Source organism: Lipophrys pholis (genome assembly GCF_963383615.2).
Source record: "Lipophrys pholis genome assembly, chromosome: 20".
NCBI classification, from domain to species: Eukaryota; Metazoa; Chordata; class Actinopteri; order Blenniiformes; family Blenniidae; genus Lipophrys; species Lipophrys pholis.
In genome coordinates, this window is record NC_137648.1 from 8092613 (window position 1) to 8109816 (window position 17204).

The window sequence follows — 17204 nt, forward strand, 5'->3', positions numbered from 1 at the left end:
CAAGTCTTGTTCTGAGTTGTGCCAATTCTCTCATGTGGAACCAGCTTTCAGTTTCAGGTGGGGAGGCTGACGCAGCCTCTACTTTTAAGGTCAGGCTTTATGTGAACATGAACATGAACATGAACATGAATATTGACGTAAATAGAAAAATGCCTTCTTTGTAAGCTTAGCAGAACCAAAAGAAGATGCTGTGAGCTGATATTGTATAGAGATGTCTGTCGAGTATGGTGCAGATGCTACGCAAATGATGTCTAAAATAGAGGTGACATGAATGAGGAAGCAACTGAATGTGGTTGTGTTGACATGTGGGTATGAAGCCACCTCCTTCTGACAAAACACACACACACAGACACACACGCACACGCACACGCACAAGCATCCAAACCCACCCAGCCACACGGAAACAGACCGAAAAGTTTCTCGGACACAAGATTTTCTTAACCATTGCTTCGATGGAGTCGATGTAGATGTGACCACCTGTGACACGATTCAGAAGCCGAATTTTCACTGTCTGAACAGTAAGTACGTCTATTGCTAAAATTTGTGACTTTGCTATGTGTTCAGTCATCGTATCATTGTACATTCTTCATTCCTCAAGTTAATAATTGAAATGTACCAGTATCTGTAGTTTGTAACCCTCTAAGTCCTGACAATACTAAGGTACGCCACATGCTGCTTGATCTTGTTGTTTTTCAAACAGATCAGAATAAGATGTATAACCAGTAAAAGATTACACCAGTTGGACCCCTTTAAATGATGAAATACGTGAAGATGAACAAAAGACCCACATCATTATGTGGCATTTAACTATGATAAAACTGACCTTAATTGTACATTTGCAGCATCATTTGCAGCAAAGGTTGCTTAACATTTTCTATTGTCACTATTTGATGAGTACTGTGATTAGATATGGGGTCACAGTTTTATGCATCTCATCCGATTTTCTAATGAAAACTCATCATGGCTGAACTAAAAGGGGGTTGAAGGTGCTTTTTCAAGACAATTGTATAAAGCACATCATCATTAATGTCAATATGGCAGAAGTTTATGGCAGAAGAGACATCGTCAAACAGCAGTACTGATTTTTATCCATCGCATAACTTTTTTTTAAACTCGTCTGCTTTTTCAGAACTCACCACTCACAAAATAAAGACCCAATATTCTCCATTGCCGAATAAGGATCACTGTCGTCACTTGTCGTCATATACAGCATGGTATTAATACAAGACACAAGATAATCTGATATAACCTTCTCATATATTTTCTCAGATTTCTTTTTAACAAACTGTAATTCTTTATTTGTTTCTGTTTTAGATGGCCTCGACAGAAAACCAGAGCACACAATCAACAACAGCCTTTAGTGCCATAATGACTACAGGTCTGTTACAAACAACACTACAGCACCCGGGTGGCGCAGAACACCGTTACCATGTGGTCCTCCTAGTGATCTACTCAGTGGTCCTGATCAGTGGTACCATCAGCCTGAGCCTGATGATGCACGTGCTGAGATCCAGCTCTATCTCCGCCACCTCCATCGCTGTACTCAACCTCATCTTTGCACATTTCGTCTTCCTCGTCACCGTGCCATTCAGGATTTATTATTATGCCACTGATCGATGGACCCTGGGCCAAGAGTGGTGTAAAATGGTCAGCAGTATGATCCACATCCACATGTTCATGTCGTTTATCCTCTACGTGATCATCCTCATCACCCGTCTGTTGACATTTTACAACAAAGCCACGCACATGGCGTCCTCAAAAAGGATGTACGCAGTCATTATCAGTGCTTTGGTGTGGATCGTGGTGTTTGTCTCAATCCCTTGTGCAGTTCATTCTTCCTATGGGAAAACGATGGAGGAAAACATTACTAATGGAAACATTTGCTTCAGGTTTGGGAAAGACATAGAGTCTGCCAAGGCGGTTAACTACATCAGCAGTACAGTTATCATTGTGGTGGCCATCATATTGACATCCCTGCAAGCCAACATCCTGAGAGTTCTATACAGGAAGCATCAAAAAGGATGCACCTCTCAGCAGGACTTTGGGTCTCAGCTGAAGAGTTTGTGCTTTGCCCTGATAATGGTGGTCTGCTTCGTTCCCTACCACATTTTCCGACTGTATTACCTGGAGAACGTCCAAATTATGGAGGATGTGAATGAAGTGTTTCTCAGCTTGACTACGTTCAACTGTCTGGATATGCTCACCTTCTTGCACAGGAGAACCAGCAACATATGCTTGTCATGCAGAACTAAGTGAAGAGTGTGTGTGTGTGTGTGTGTGTGTGTGTGTGTGTGTGTGTGTGTGTGTGTGTGTGTGTGTGTGTGTGTGTGTGTGTGTGTGTGTGTGTGTGTGTGTGTGTGTGTGTGTGTGTGTGTGTGTGTGTGTGTGTGTGTGTGTGTGTGTGTGTGTGTGCGCACAATTTTAATTTAAACTGTTGCTCATAGCCTTTTAAAATGTCTGTAAAGAGCTTTACATTGTTAACCACCACATTCACAAACACAGGGAGGCAGCTGCCATGCAAAGCGCTTAGTCCATCCATTAGGAGCATTTTGGGGTTCACTGTCTTGCTCAAGGACACTTCGACACGCAGACAGATCGAACCTGCAATCGCCCGATTGCGAGACCAACCAAGCCATACTGCACAAAATAATAAATAATAAAATAATACATACAATAAAAAAGAACTAACTAAATTGAGAGATGTACGCAGAAAAACATACAGAAGGTTATCATTAATATATCAAAAGGGTGTTGTGCCTTCAGCTTTTGAAGTTGTATGTTTAACTCTATCAGCTATGATTTGCCAAACCTTTTTCTTTATTCAATGAAACTGTTCCTTTTTCTTCTGTTTTTTGTCACTGCAGCTTGTCATGTTCACAATTGAGTGTACAGACAAATGTAGGACACATGTTGCATATACAGTGGCAACCAGGTTCAAACTATTAATGTTGATGTTTTTTCTTAAAGTGCTTTAATTTAAAAATAAAAAAAATGAAATTACTATCACTGGAAAGCTTCATTTGTTGTTTTACACTTTTGCCATCTGCTGGTGAGTGCTTGAACTACACATGCTCGTCATTTCAGTACAGAACAGTGTTGAAGAGGGTGGACTCACAAGTTTGTGCTCTAAATTATTTATAAGAAAAAAAATACCCATTGGTAGAAAAAGTGCATATATTTAAGTATGTTTGCACATACTTAACCTCTGTGTGCACAGCTGAAGTGCTCCGCCACGAAGCTGAAAAGAGAAACTGCTATCCAAAATCTTTACTTTTTACTCATTATTTTGTGAAACATTACCTCAGACCTCTTGAATCTCCAACCTTCAGTTCTTGGAGGAGGTGTTACACACACACACACACACACACACACACACACGCACACACACCTGGTGATCTTTTCCTTTGAGTTTTTTTTTTTCTTTTTATGGTGCTGGGTTACTGTTTAACATCCCCACCCTAGTTTGCGTTTGTTTAGTAAATCGATCTAATGACAGGGCTATGGTGGCGCCATCCAATGTGTCGCTTCATGAATTATAAGCCGCTCAGCTCCACAACCTCACCTTTTAATGTTGTCATACATCTTCACCATTCCCAATGCTCATAGTCGCTTAACTGAGAGCTGCTCACTGCACTAGTACAACGGTACACCTGGATAAATGCACATCCCAAACGAAAGCAGGAACACAGGTAGGTCAACTTTCTTTCTGTTAAATATCCTGTCATGAAAATAGTCATACTGGAAGTCATACAGAAAATATGAGTTGTAACAATAGTTGGAATTTTCACATTACAATGACTTTCTGAAATTAGGGGAAGTACAGGTGAACAATTTGTTTCCTTTCAAGGAAGTTTGTCAACATGTTCCCCTAAGTCACGTGGATTTTTTTTTAGGGTGGGGGGGGGGGGGGGGGGGGGGGGGTACAGTTGCACTGACTTCACGCACTTACTTTGCAGTTGCAGCTATTTGTGTTGCAAGCAGAGCACACCTCTCTGTTGCCAGACTGTATTTTGTGAAAAGAGATAAGAAAGACTCACTCTGTCACGCAGACTGTGCTGTAAACATCATGTGATAGCCCATTTCATCTCCACGAGGATGTAATCAGTTACAAAAGCAGTAGATTGTAAGTGGAAGGTTGAGAACCTATTCAAAGGGTGTTTTCCTTCTTTTCTGCATTACTTCATCATCCTGCTTCACACCTGTGAAATGTATTCAAATACATGTTTGAATGTCCATTAAAATGATATATACCTTTGGTAATTAATACAATGGGAAATGGCTATCCCTACCCCCGCACACTGCACCCCTGACTTCAATCAAAGTGTAGAAAAAGATTACAAACACAGAAAAGAGCTAACAATCATACAATAAAGTGCAGAAGTGAGATAATTTACTGTAGTTATCCATGGCGAAGGCACTCATTGAAAAGTTTATTGAATTGCGAGCCTGTGACCCGAGTGATTCTGTATTGTACAAACTTACATTGTGCATGTCTTTTAATGCACTGCAGTTTGCTGTGTCTCTTCTTTTACGTGTCGTGAATCTTCTGGAAAGACCTGATCAGATTAAGGGTTTAACGATGGAGTAACATTGCAACAAATAAAAAGTAGATATATAGTTTGCGGTGGTCACAGATGTAGTACTTGTCTACAAAATGGCGCACTTCTTTTACTGCTGCCTGGGTTTGAGGAAGTAGGGGTTTTAGCGGGGTGGGTTTTGCGGCTGAGGATCATCTGCGACTATTAAAACCTCCACTCTAAATAGAGGCGGCGGTATTATGGCAGGTTCACACAGAGATAGCCTCTTAGCACTGGGTTTTATGGCCATGGAGGGCTTTCGGTTGCTAGGCGGACACAAGGTATCTCTGTTATGTGCTGGAAGAAATCATAAGGCCCTTTTTATTACCTGAGCATGATTACAAAGCACATGTTGTTATAAACATTGTTTTTAGTCGGTTTCCTTCTAGGATCATGTTGCCAGCAGGTGACGAAATGAGTTATTTTTTTTACAAAAAGTAGGCGATTTTTAATTTGGTATGTGGTTTCCTCCGGCTCAAATATGAACAAAATAAAATGAACAACTCAAGAGAAGAAGCCAGAAGCATTTTACCTTCATCCACACATATCAAGAAGTGCTTTTGATTTGTCAAGTAAAAAAACTAAATGTAGAAATTATAGATCATAGACACGCTTCATTGCACCAAAGACTTAAATGCTTGTTGTCCTTGCACTTCAGGGGGGTAGGCGAGGCTAAAAGAACCAAGCCTGAAGCCCCAAATGTTTTTTTGTTTTTTTTGTATGTTACAGCAACTTTATTGCCCAACAATCATTCACAAGTGTACTGTGGACAACCACCTTTTAGCGCTATATCAGCAGATTTGAAAGCATACGTTATGCCCTTATACTTGACTTCAAATGTACTTGAGGAAAGTCATTTAAACATGTTTGTAAGGAGTGAATTCCTCTCTTCTCGCCACAATATGTTGAGTCAGGAGGCACAACCTTACAGCCTGGTTAAAATGTAATCTCTCTGTCATTTCTCTCTCTCCCTCTCACTGTTGATGTCCATTTCTTGTCTTTTAACCACTTTATTCACGCATCCGATATTAACTTTGTGCTCGTACCCTGTGGCCAAATATTTACATCTGGTTCACATGTTTTTCCCCTGCCATTTGTAACAACTGCGATCTCCATGTCCTCACGTCCTCCTTTTTCATTCTGATTGCTCCATTCATTACTGATCTATGGCATCTCGCCATACCGCCTCTTATCATTTACACCGTTCTCTAACACAATACCCCAAACTGATCACATTTCCACACAATGCCATTTAGTACAATGACACTTCTCATGTGAAAAGGATGAGTGTGGACATTTAATTAGTTTATGACATGGTGGTGATTCAATGGGTTTACGCCATTCCTGCCCTACGAAAGAAAACAAGATCACTAATCACTAACTTTTTATTAGGGTCTGAGCACTAAAGTGCAAAGACCCTATTGGAACTATTATGCTTTCTTCTTCAGAAATCTTGTGCACAATCATCTACAATTCATAAATGTTTGTACACATTTGAAGGAAAAGGTAAATCTATACACTATACAGTTTCCACAGTTATATTTGACTAACATACTGTCTCTTGCACTACTTTATGAGTGCAATGCATATAAAGTACGTACACATTTCATTAAATTTCTTCATATCTAAAAGTTATGTGAATGAAAAAGATGAACTTTTTGTTGGTTTTCTGACTATATGTGTATGGCATGTCAACCGAAGGTGTGTTTATGGGGAAGTTAAAGGAAATTATCAGTGTTTTTTTTACTTCACTTTGAGGTTTTACACATTTTATCTGGGCTATTACTTTGCTATTGATTAGATTAGAAACCAGGGAAGGACATACACTCAAACACATATACAAACCCACATAATCAAGGTGCCTGTGAGAATAACACACTAATCATGCAAAGCAAACACAGGAACACACAGTGTATACGATGTTCTCCAAGATCTAATTGCATCTATTTCATGGTTTGAAATAAAGTAGGTACAAAAAGAGACAAAGCAATGTAGGAAAGTATCTCTTTCACCCACTATCTCCTCATCATTGTGATAAGTGAGTGGAAAGGCAGATAAGGTGTAATAAGGTGAGAAGTCTTTGCTCCGGCTCCTCCCCTCCTCTTATTCAAACCCAATCAGATGGGATTAAAGATCTTTCATGTCATGGATCTCTGTTGTCATGTCTGCAAGAATTAGATGAAACAAACAGCCAGGACGGAAAAGAAAAGAAAGAAAAAGAGAATGATTGGATTTACTGTGAACTGAGAAGAGAAGAGAAGAGAAGAGAAGAGAAGAGAAGAGAAGAGAAGAGAAGAGAAGAGAAGAGAAGAGAAGAGAAGAGAAGAGAAGAGAAGAGAAGAGAAGAGAGCCGGAAAGCAGTTTGAAAACAGGAATGAAGTATCCTTCTGTGCCTCAGAGTAAATCTCTGTTAGACATGGACGTAGCAAACTACTGTGAAGGCCTGGATCCCTCTTTTAGCACGTTGGGCTTTGAGAATGCAGAGGTGCTCTATGTAGGAGGAGGTAAGTGTGGTTGCATGCAGACACCCTCACACAAAAACCAACAAGCACAAGCAGAATAACTACACATAGAGACATGTAAATAGATACAAATGGCATGTTTCCCTGCTTGTATGACAGATTAGACTGAATTCTAACAATATTGAGAGTGTGTCAATGATCTCACCAATACACACTAGAGAAATGAAACTCACTCACATTTACAAGTAGGGACCTAATGTGGACATTAAAAAGAAAAGGTGTTTTCAATTCAGAAAAATGTTGCATCTATATTATCAAAAGGTATTTATGTGGGGAGAAAGGCTGACAGAAACAGGATGTACATTCTTGTAACAGATGACGTGGTGTGCGAGCTATTGAAGTCAAATTAATAACTATTTTAAGTGAGGGGATTTTTCTTCTCATTGCATGCACTTATGCTTGGATTGAAAAAAAAATGTCTTAACATAGGATCTTTCAATATGGACAGTAGTGTGTGTATTCGGCTTTGTTTTTTAAACAGATGTGGGGAAAATTCTGCTTTCATATTGCTTGTATGTCTGTATACAAGTTTGTTTTGGATGAAAGCTGGAAAGAGATTGTCAGTGTTGCTCAAAGTGATGAAGAATTTAAGGTATTTGTCAAAAAGGTGAACCAGTGACGTGCTTGTTAGTATCTCAGTGATTTACCGACATTACCTCAATATGAGAACACAAGGTGGCCAACATAGACTCATCTTCCAGAGGCACTGCCTGACGTAGTACCGTGGGAGATGTATGTGTTGTAAATGTTTGTTTTCTGTATCTTGAGTGTTCCATTTACAGCATGATCATATTGTGGGCTTGGACTGAACAATAAACATGAAGACAATGATAACAATTATGGTTTCAAATATGGCAACGACACTGCTGCTGATGATAAAGATGGTGATTGCCATGATGATGATGATGATAATAATAAAGAAATGACAATCATGCTTATTTTTTCCTATAACTTGTCAGTTGACAAGTGCTCTTTTTCCTTGATTTGTAGATGACTATATTATAACACGGGGGATAAATCGAGTGGACATGCAGTCAATGTAAAAGAATTAACGAATCGCAACAAAATACCTTGAAATTCACAGAAGAAGAACATTGAAAAATTCCCTGACTGCTGATTAAAAAATATGATCTGAGGAGAGTTACTTCAGGCAACAATCAATCTTGCTCTTTTTTTCCTGATAAATTGAGAACAAAGCTTAACATTATAGTTTTAGTGAGCAAAAGGATCAAGTAGAAGCATAGAAATAACTTAAAATGTAAATATTCGCAAGGAATTGCTGTTTTTCAAGAGTAGAACTTCATGCAATGACTATCAAAGTGATTTCTGGTATATAAACATTTGCTGACAATTCACCAAAAATACTGCGTATACGACAATGTCATAGGCAGCAGTGTGTTCAGCAGCACTATATACAAATGATATGGACCAATTAATACTAATGTGTATCATCACATCTAAAACATATCAAAGTAAATCATTTCCGGATGAGTGCTGAAATATATGGCTATTGTTTATTTGTGAATTAATCCAGTGCTGCCTAACAGAAGTATATAAGCTTGTAACTTATGTGGATCCACATGCATGTGTGTTTACAGACAGCATGCCGACAGAGTCAAGCTTGCCCGGTCCAGATGGCGTCAGCAGTAACTGTGCGATCTGTGGAGACAAGGCCACAGGGAAACACTACGGGGCCTCCAGTTGTGACGGCTGTAAAGGCTTCTTCAGACGCTCCATACGCAAGAGCCACGTCTATACCTGCAGGTACTGAGAACAACATATACGTTGAGCACATGTGTCTTTGATAAAGACCTGTGCAATTTGAGGAAATGGTAAGAACATTGTGGTATGCAGATGCACGAGGATATTAACCTGGCCAATGGTGCAAGACCATGAGTACCACGGTTACAGGATGTATAGAAACTTACTATAGCGCCTTCTTTTTGTTAACTAACTCCCTTTATCATCTATACATCTGCTGTTAAAATATATATGTTCATGAGAAATACAATAAGTCCTGCCTTACATTCAAAGATTACTGTCTGTGGGATAAAAAGAATAGAGTTAATCGGGATTGATTTAGGGTGAGGAATGACAAATCTGCTTTACTTATATTTAAAAATACCACACCACATTCACCAGTATGTGCAAATACATATAGAAATACACATACAGATGCAAGTAAAGTACAGAGTTTAACACGGCTATTTAGCTTGAATGAGCATAGCTTTGTCTGTTTACATATGTAAACTACAAGGAGGTTTTTAAACATGTTTTCCTCCATGTCAGTTCCCGGGTTAGTTTTCAGTCCAGTTAGTACTGTTCAGTCCAACCATCATGTTGCAGCGCGCACTATTTCATTATGGTATGTCTAAGTACATTGAGTTGTCATGTATTGCTTTGTACAGCTACTTATATCATTGTATCTCTGGAATATGAAGGTTCAGCAGACAGTGTATCGTGGATAAAGATAAGAGGAACCAGTGTCGATTCTGCAGACTCAACAAATGCTTCAGAGCTGGCATGAAAAAAGAAGGTAGGAAAGCCTTTCAAGGGTGAAACAAACAGGGAAGACACGTGAACACATTTCTATATGAAGTTAGAAAATATATAAATAAGCAATCAGGGAAAATAGAAGTTTTCAATGTAATTTATGTTCATCACTGCCCTCAAGACAAAGCTTAAGATAAGAGTAGCTAAACTGAAGAAAACAGTCTTCAGAGAGCCTGAAAGCTGCTTCAGAAAGGTTGAAATTGGCTCAGCCATAAAACAAGTGATTACTCCGTGTGTGTATATTTATGAGGGGTATAACCTTGGCGTGGAGTTTTATGGTACCTCATCATGTGTTATTCAAACATGTTGTTCTGGATTGCGACTGGTTAACGTTTTACTCCTCTTGCTGATGCCAGCTTCTATGACTATTTTCCTAAATATTAACCACGCCAGTGTTGTCTGGTGTCGACGCTTGTCAAACTCTTAACACTGATAAACACCAACTTAAGTACTCTCTTTAATATCCAGAGCATTCGCTCCATTGCCTCCTCTTCTTTTTTTCACACACACGTTAACTCCAAACTTTGTTAGCCGTACAGAACGAAAGGGATCGGATCAGCTCCAGAAGAAGTATTCCCGAATCCCAAAATGTTCCGCCCATCACTATTTTGGCCCAAGCAGAACTGCTGTCCCAACAGGTGAAGTTTCACTCGTGAATCAATATTCTTCGTCACATGTCTGAAATAGTTGAACGAACGGATGTTTCCCCTTTCTTACTGCAGATCGCCGTTCCAGTTGGAATAACAGACTTATCAGAGCAGAAGTCGGCCACTGTCGGAGATGTTTGTGACTCTATGAGACAGCAGTTATTGGTGTTGGTGGAGTGGGCCAAATATATTCCTACTTTTGGAGAATTACCATTGGATGACCAGGTATTGCAGTGGTCGCCGTGTGTACTTTGAGGTTGAGAGTTCACAGTTTGTCATGCATGTCTTTTGCAACTAAGATGATTGTAAGAAAAAAGAAAAACCCAAACAAACTCAAAATAATAAGTATCGTAGTGATTTTACAACATACTTGCTAAATTGTATGTGCGACTCATTTAAGTTCAGAAACAGAGAAGTGTTTGTGTTCTTTGTTTAACTCTGACTGTGTTTGTCCACAGGTGAGCTTGCTGAGGGCTCATGCAGGTGAACACCTTTTGCTTGGGGTTGCCAAAAGGTCAATGCCCTTCAAGGACTTCCTGCTTTTAGGTAAAAGAAAAAAGGAAAAAAAAAAAAAAAAAAAAAAGGCCACTACAACGACGTCTCATTTCTGTGTGGAGTTATCAAGTGGTTCAGCACTGAAGTGCGAATCCTGAAAATCATTAACTAAGGCTTTCTGTTCACCTTTGTGAGTTCAAATACACTCCTGCACATGACATAATTCAATACCGAAGACACGTATTATTGATATACTTTATGCGCAGTTGTCATTTGCAAATACTCAAGCATACCTAATGTGTTACTGTACCTCGACATTTATTTACCATAGCTGTGACTGAAAGCTTAAAAGAGAATGAATCACGCTGTACAAGACAAAACGTGTTTTTCTCCAGACAACAACCCCTCGTTGCCCTTCCCCACCAGTTCAAGTCACTTCCCCACCCCATACACACCCACATCATGATTGTCAACTGCCACTAACTGCCCCCACTGTCTCTGCAGGTAATGGCTGCGTGATCCACAGGAACAGCCCCGAACAGGAAATATGCAGGGTAGCCAACAGAGTGCTGGATGAGATGGTCCGGCCTTTTCAGGATATTCAAATAGACGACAACGAGTACGCAGCTCTCAAGGCTATTGTCTTCTTTGATCCAGGTAAAAAAAAAAAAAAAGAAAAGAAAAGAAAAAGAAGAAGAATCACTTAGAACATTAACCCCAGCAGCTGACAGATAATTTGTGAGGTGCAGTTAATAACACATACTTGAAGGCATTTGTTTCTTCAGTGGGGATGAGAGGCTGCCCTGGTTTTTCAAATTGCCCTTGGTTTTCTTTTCACAAAGTCTTCCATGAACTAATGTGACATTTCCAAATTCTGCCTGCTTTGTAAAAGCGAGTAAAAACATTGTATTTTTTATTTTTAAAAAAAACCACTAGAGCAAGGCTACTTTTAGTTTTGATTTTGTCGGGGGGGGGGGGGGGGGGGGGCACTAAGTGTTTGTATTTATTTCATATGGAACCTGAAATCAAGAACAATATTGGCACTGAGATATGATAAATCACGATGCACATAATTGTAGTTTTGTGTAATGAATCCCTGTTGTAATAATTAATGGATTTTAATAGTCATACAAAAATACATCAAATGAATCATTCTGCAAATACCTGCAAGGTAAAAAAAATAACCTGGTTATGGAATAATTGAATAAAAACAATTAGGACATACATCATCCCAAACTGTGAAAAAGTGTTAATACTTATATGATTGTCATTGCAATTTCTTAAAAAAAAATATAAAATTTTCCAAAGTGTCCAACTTGGCCTAACCATATTTCCTCTTCACTTAGATCTACAATCCCACTATCCTCCTTTTTTCATGTCTCCTTAGCCTGGCGTGACCAAGATCCCTGCCCCCATCTTATGCTATCTGTCCCCCTTTTCTTTCCCCTTCACTAAATCCCCTCATTTTACCTTCATGCCCCAGTCTGACCATAATCATTCCATCAGTTCCCGTCATATCCCCAATTCCAATCCCTGATCTTTTTTTCCTACCCTGTCCTGTCCTTCAATCACGTCCTCCACCCCTCCCCACCTTAATGCGACCACTCTTCCATGCTTTGCCTTCCAATCTGTAGATGCTAAGTCATTGCGGGACCCTTTGAAGATTAAGGCCATGCGTCTGCAGGTAGGTCAACCATTTCACCCTTACAGGTTATTGCAGAAAACTGCAACTCTTTCACCGTGTTTGATTTGGAGCTTTCTGTGGTGTTAGTTACTAGCATCCTGTGTGGGATTTTTCAAAGCAGCGTCATTGTCATTCACAAAGCATATTTTACAGTTAATAATATCGAAGTCAATCAACAAGGACCAATCAACGACTGGCTCACAATGACTTGATCTTTTCCTTGTGTGTTCAGGTTCAGATGAGTCTAGAAGACTACATTAATGACCGTCAGTACGACTCCAGGGGTCGCTTTGGAGAGCTGTTACTCCTGCTGCCCACCCTGCAGAGCATCACCTGGCAGATGATCGAACAGCTCCAGTTCATTAAGCTCTGCGGCCTGGCCAAGATAGACAACCTGCTGCATGAGATGCTGCTGGGAGGTGAGACTGACCAGTGCCCGTGCGTGTAAAACCTGCAGCTATACAAACAGGGTGACCTTCAGAAATACCACTGTGCACTTCGACTGCGGTGGATTCAGAGCAGTGCAGAATGATAAGGCAAACATAGAAGACAAAAAAAAAAAAAAAAAAAGTCTACACGCTCAGCAAAGTTTCCCAGAACTAAATCCAAAGGGAAAGACATTGTAGAAGGACGGTATAAGCCAAACATTATGCAAAGCCAAAATAGACAAACCTGGCATCATGAGATGCTGCTCGGGACATCTACAGGAATATCTAAGTATGAAAGTCTAAAGAAAAAGCAGGTTGCATCGAATGCTTCCTCAGGAGGACCATGACAGACAAGCATGAGCAAAGATTTGGAAATAAAGTTATACGTTATTTTTAAGAATCTCTACCACGTTTTACTTTACTTACAATATGAATACTTGATGTAGAAGACAGCGTAGACCTGTGTTAGTTTATTTTTTCCCTCTGTTTGAAAATATAGAACCAATACACCCACAAAACAACAACAATAAAAAGACGGTTACAAACATGGTTGTGAAGTAAAACAACACATTTTCAAAAAGAACACAAGGTAGTTCTGACCTTTTAATGACATTTAATTGCATAGTTAACAGGAATTTATCGGTATAAATTATTTATGTTTTCAAGCACTGTGAAGCAATTAGTTGTGAACTAATGCAAAAAACTATTTAAAAGAAGTGTTACTGTTTGCACATGTAAAAGTAGTTTTAGCAGTAGAGAGCGAGGATCTCAACCACCCAGGAAAGACTAGTCACTACGGGGAGGAAACATTTGAGGTGGTTTGGGAATCTAGTTAGGATGTCCAGGTATATACAAGTGGGAAAAGACCAGCCGGGGGGCCTTTCTGTGTGGAGTTCGCATGTTAAAGAAATTCCAAGGGAGATGAATATAGTATGACAAATAGAATAGAATAGAATAGAATAGAATAGAATAGAATAGAATAGAATAAAATAAAATCTTTGCTTTCCATGCTGCCACTGTGACCCCACACGGATAATCCATTGAAAGACATCAGCCAAGCAGACACAGCAATAACGTACATCTTGTATGATATGTAATATATGATTGAAAATTTGATAAAGAATACACAAAAATCCTAATTAAATCCTAACAGTAATCTTATAAATTAAATGTATTACTTCCACGACTGATATCTAATAATGTGCAACGGATAAGAGTTTGACCTCAAACACGATGTTTCTCCATCCAAACACTTGATTGAGTGACTTTGAAACACAAAGAGGTGGTTTTGCACACTATGGCATCCCTCTCTTAACTATTTTAAATCAAGCCATACACTTCATCAGTTTAAAAGCACAAAATAATTTTTATTTACAGGATCTGTCTGTCGTGTGGCTAAAGCACGGATCCTCCCTGGTGGAGCTGATCATTATGTGTCTGTGTTATTGTCCAGGTCTAACGTCGGAGCCCACAAACCTGAACCACCCAGCACACAGCCAGCTGCACCAGGACCCGGTGACTGGACACACACTGGTCATCAGCACCATGCCTGTCGCTCAATCTCCACAAATAGGTGAGGTCACAGAAAACACTGAGTTGTAATGTAATGACGCATTAATGAAGACAAGCACAAACCCTTTCATGCACGCACAAGAAACTGATTGGCAAATTAAGATGCTAAAATGCATATGTCCCTGCCTCTCATCCTGCAGCCTCGCCAGACACTCCCATCCCTTCACCTCCGCAGGGTCCTGTCCAGGATATGTACAAACACTTTCCTCAGCCTCTTTGTCCTCCAGCCAGCCCCTCACCTTCCACACAGGCAGACCCCTGACTCCTGCATCCGCTATCAAAGAATCTCACCACCTGACTGACCCCCTCTCTTCGTTGCACAAGTCGTGCTGTAAATAATACAAAAGCAGTCTTTGTTCAGTGTCTATATCTCACTGGTTAGATTTTTATCCTGCTCCTTCCCCAAGTGACTCAGGGTGCTGCAATCACAACCGAAGCATACATAAAGCACCTACGTGCAATAGAACTCAGGTCTGCAACTTTCCACAGGCACAAAGTCGACACATCAGCGAGCAAAACTTTCCTCAGGTTAAAGTCGGGTTTCTGTGTTTGCACCTGTGTGGTTATTTCTTGGCAGCTGGGAAAGGTGTTTAGTGGCTCACTGCAATTCGCACGGAATTGCATGAAAAAGGCCCCGTTTCACATTCAGCCATCAGAAACACGATCAGTGTGTTTTAGCTACAGTGTCTAGTATGAGGGAGGGATCGGATGTAATCTGTCAAGATGGCATCGCGGCAACATTATCAATTATTTAAAATTCCCATCATGGCAGCTGGATCAGTCACGTAACATCTGTTCAGTGTTTTTGTTAGCATCACAAAGAGAAGCATATTTCTCATGGACTGGACCTGAGACCGAAATGGAGCAGCGGTGCTGTACTGAGGATAAATCCATCAAACGTGTAAAGGTTTTTGAAAAATAAAACTGTTAACTGTTAAACTTTATGATTCAGAAAAATATCCATGACTTTCCATTCATAACTAAAAATGGCTCTTACATAAAGTAATGCAACATCTAATAGTGAGTGGCCACTGGAATGTTCTTTTGTCATTAATATACTCATATTCAACTTAATCTCAAGTTTTTTCTATCAGGAGGCATGTTATTTAAGCACATACAAGTTTGCTTGAAATGTATATTTTCTTTTTACAAACCTCACTCGATTTGGGAAAAATGGACATTACTTTTTGTGTTGATGGATCCAGTTGTACAATTTAGTTATTATGTGTAGCAGATTGATAAAAAAAAAAAAGTAAATACAAGTTGTTGTTGTTAGATGTTGAAATGGCGCAAGAAAACTATTACTCGTCAAAGTAAAAAAGTTATTAGAACCATTCATCAGTAAACATTTGATATTTCCTTTAGTTCAGGGAGATTTCTTTACTCAGGTAAATATATTTTTATTCAAACACAGAACAAAATATGTAATTTGTAGATCAATTTAAATCATAAATGAGCTTCAGCGCAAAAATATAAGTTTAACGGTTACAACTGAATAATTTACAGAATTACACAATATTTCTAATTAAAAAAGTCTCACTTGCACAGAGTTTCTAACAGAGATGTTTTTGATAACATCTTAAAATGTATAAAACATTAGGAAGCCTGGCATTCAACCAAAGATCACCGTTTGGCTTCAGCTGTGTGGTTTAAGCTCTGTGAGCAGAGGGCTCATCCTCCCACACGCTGAAAACCCTGGTTTAGGCTCAGCTTTCTGCATCAGTAATTTTTACAGCAACTTGAAGATTAGTTCAGTTTCTTGATAATGATTTTTCCAAATGTTCAGGATTGATTTACATATTTCAAGTCAATGTAAAGAAGACAACGTACATCTGGAATTTGAATCAGTCATTTGTAACCGCTTGGCCTATAAATTAAACTTACACTACAACAAACACGTTAGGACTTGTTCATATGTTAAAATATAAATGAATGTGGGTGCAGGTTGTAAAAAAATAACTTCTATATAGTCGACTAGATAAGAGAACATTTTTTTGGATGATCGTCTGACTGTATTAATTTGTTGTAGCTAATTTATCATTTGTACATTCAGTAAATGATTTATATAATAATGACAAATTGAATTTTTAGGAACTGCTTGTGCATGGACTCATCAGTTTGTGTTGATTGAAATGTGATGTATAAAGACACGTGTTATTATAACAGAAAGTGAAGCGAGAAAATACAACATGACGTCCAATGTAAATGGACCTTCTATTGTACATGTGTGATGTATATTATATATAAACACTATGTGATATATGTATGCATTCCTGCATTTGACTTTGATGTTTGCTGTTCTGATATAAGATAAGGAAAAGTGGAGTCTAAGATGGAAACAGGAGATTCCGTTCCAATTTGTCCGTTGATTCAGCCACAACAAATCATCTCGCTACATTTTTCTGCAGTGAAAACAAATGGACATATTTCTGTTAAAATTTACCCCAAAAGAAAAACAATATAGGCAGACGGATGATAATAAATTGACAGAAATGCATTACAATATGGTTTACCTCCACGCTGTAATAGTGAGTGTGGTTTGTCCATTACTTCCATCCTGGAAGTCATCATGCTTGCTGATAGTTCCATCGGTCAGGGGTATACAGTTTGTATCCAAAGCATTATTGGCAAGCTATCGAGACTACACTGCTGGATGATGCTGCTCATCTAAAATCAAACTAGTTTCCCACATGGTCCATCAAAAGAAACACACTTCTGAGATGGAC

The 17204-nt window shown here is 39.2% G+C and overlaps 3 protein-coding genes across 4 annotated transcripts in view; 2 read left to right on the forward strand and 1 right to left on the reverse strand.

Annotated features, from left to right (window-relative positions):
- Window positions 1–17204, reverse strand: part of LOC308125345 (uncharacterized protein) — a 108751-nt gene that overhangs the window by 11339 nt on the left and 80208 nt on the right. The window lies entirely within an intron of this gene.
- Window positions 380–2972, forward strand: gpr141 (G protein-coupled receptor 141). Its single transcript, XM_080489060.1, has 3 exons — window positions 380–518; window positions 1130–1214; window positions 1315–2972. The coding sequence occupies exons 2-3, from the start codon at window positions 1212–1214 to the stop codon at window positions 2254–2256; spliced, it is 945 nt and encodes a 314-aa protein (XP_080345186.1). The 5' UTR covers window positions 380–518; window positions 1130–1211; the 3' UTR covers window positions 2257–2972.
- Window positions 3489–15718, forward strand: hnf4g (hepatocyte nuclear factor 4, gamma). 2 transcript variants are annotated; one of them, XM_080489079.1, is made up of 11 exons: window positions 3489–3689; window positions 8698–8863; window positions 9541–9635; window positions 10184–10290; window positions 10375–10524; window positions 10758–10845; window positions 11299–11451; window positions 12429–12478; window positions 12711–12897; window positions 14360–14479; window positions 14619–15718. In XM_080489079.1, exons 1-11 carry the CDS (start codon window positions 3659–3661, stop codon window positions 14738–14740), a joined length of 1269 nt encoding a protein of 422 aa, XP_080345205.1. In that variant the 5' UTR covers window positions 3489–3658; the 3' UTR covers window positions 14741–15718. The 2 variants fall into 2 exon arrangements, with proteins under 2 accessions (XP_080345205.1, XP_080345204.1); XM_080489078.1 differs by lacking the exon at window positions 3489–3689 and adding an exon at window positions 6697–7081.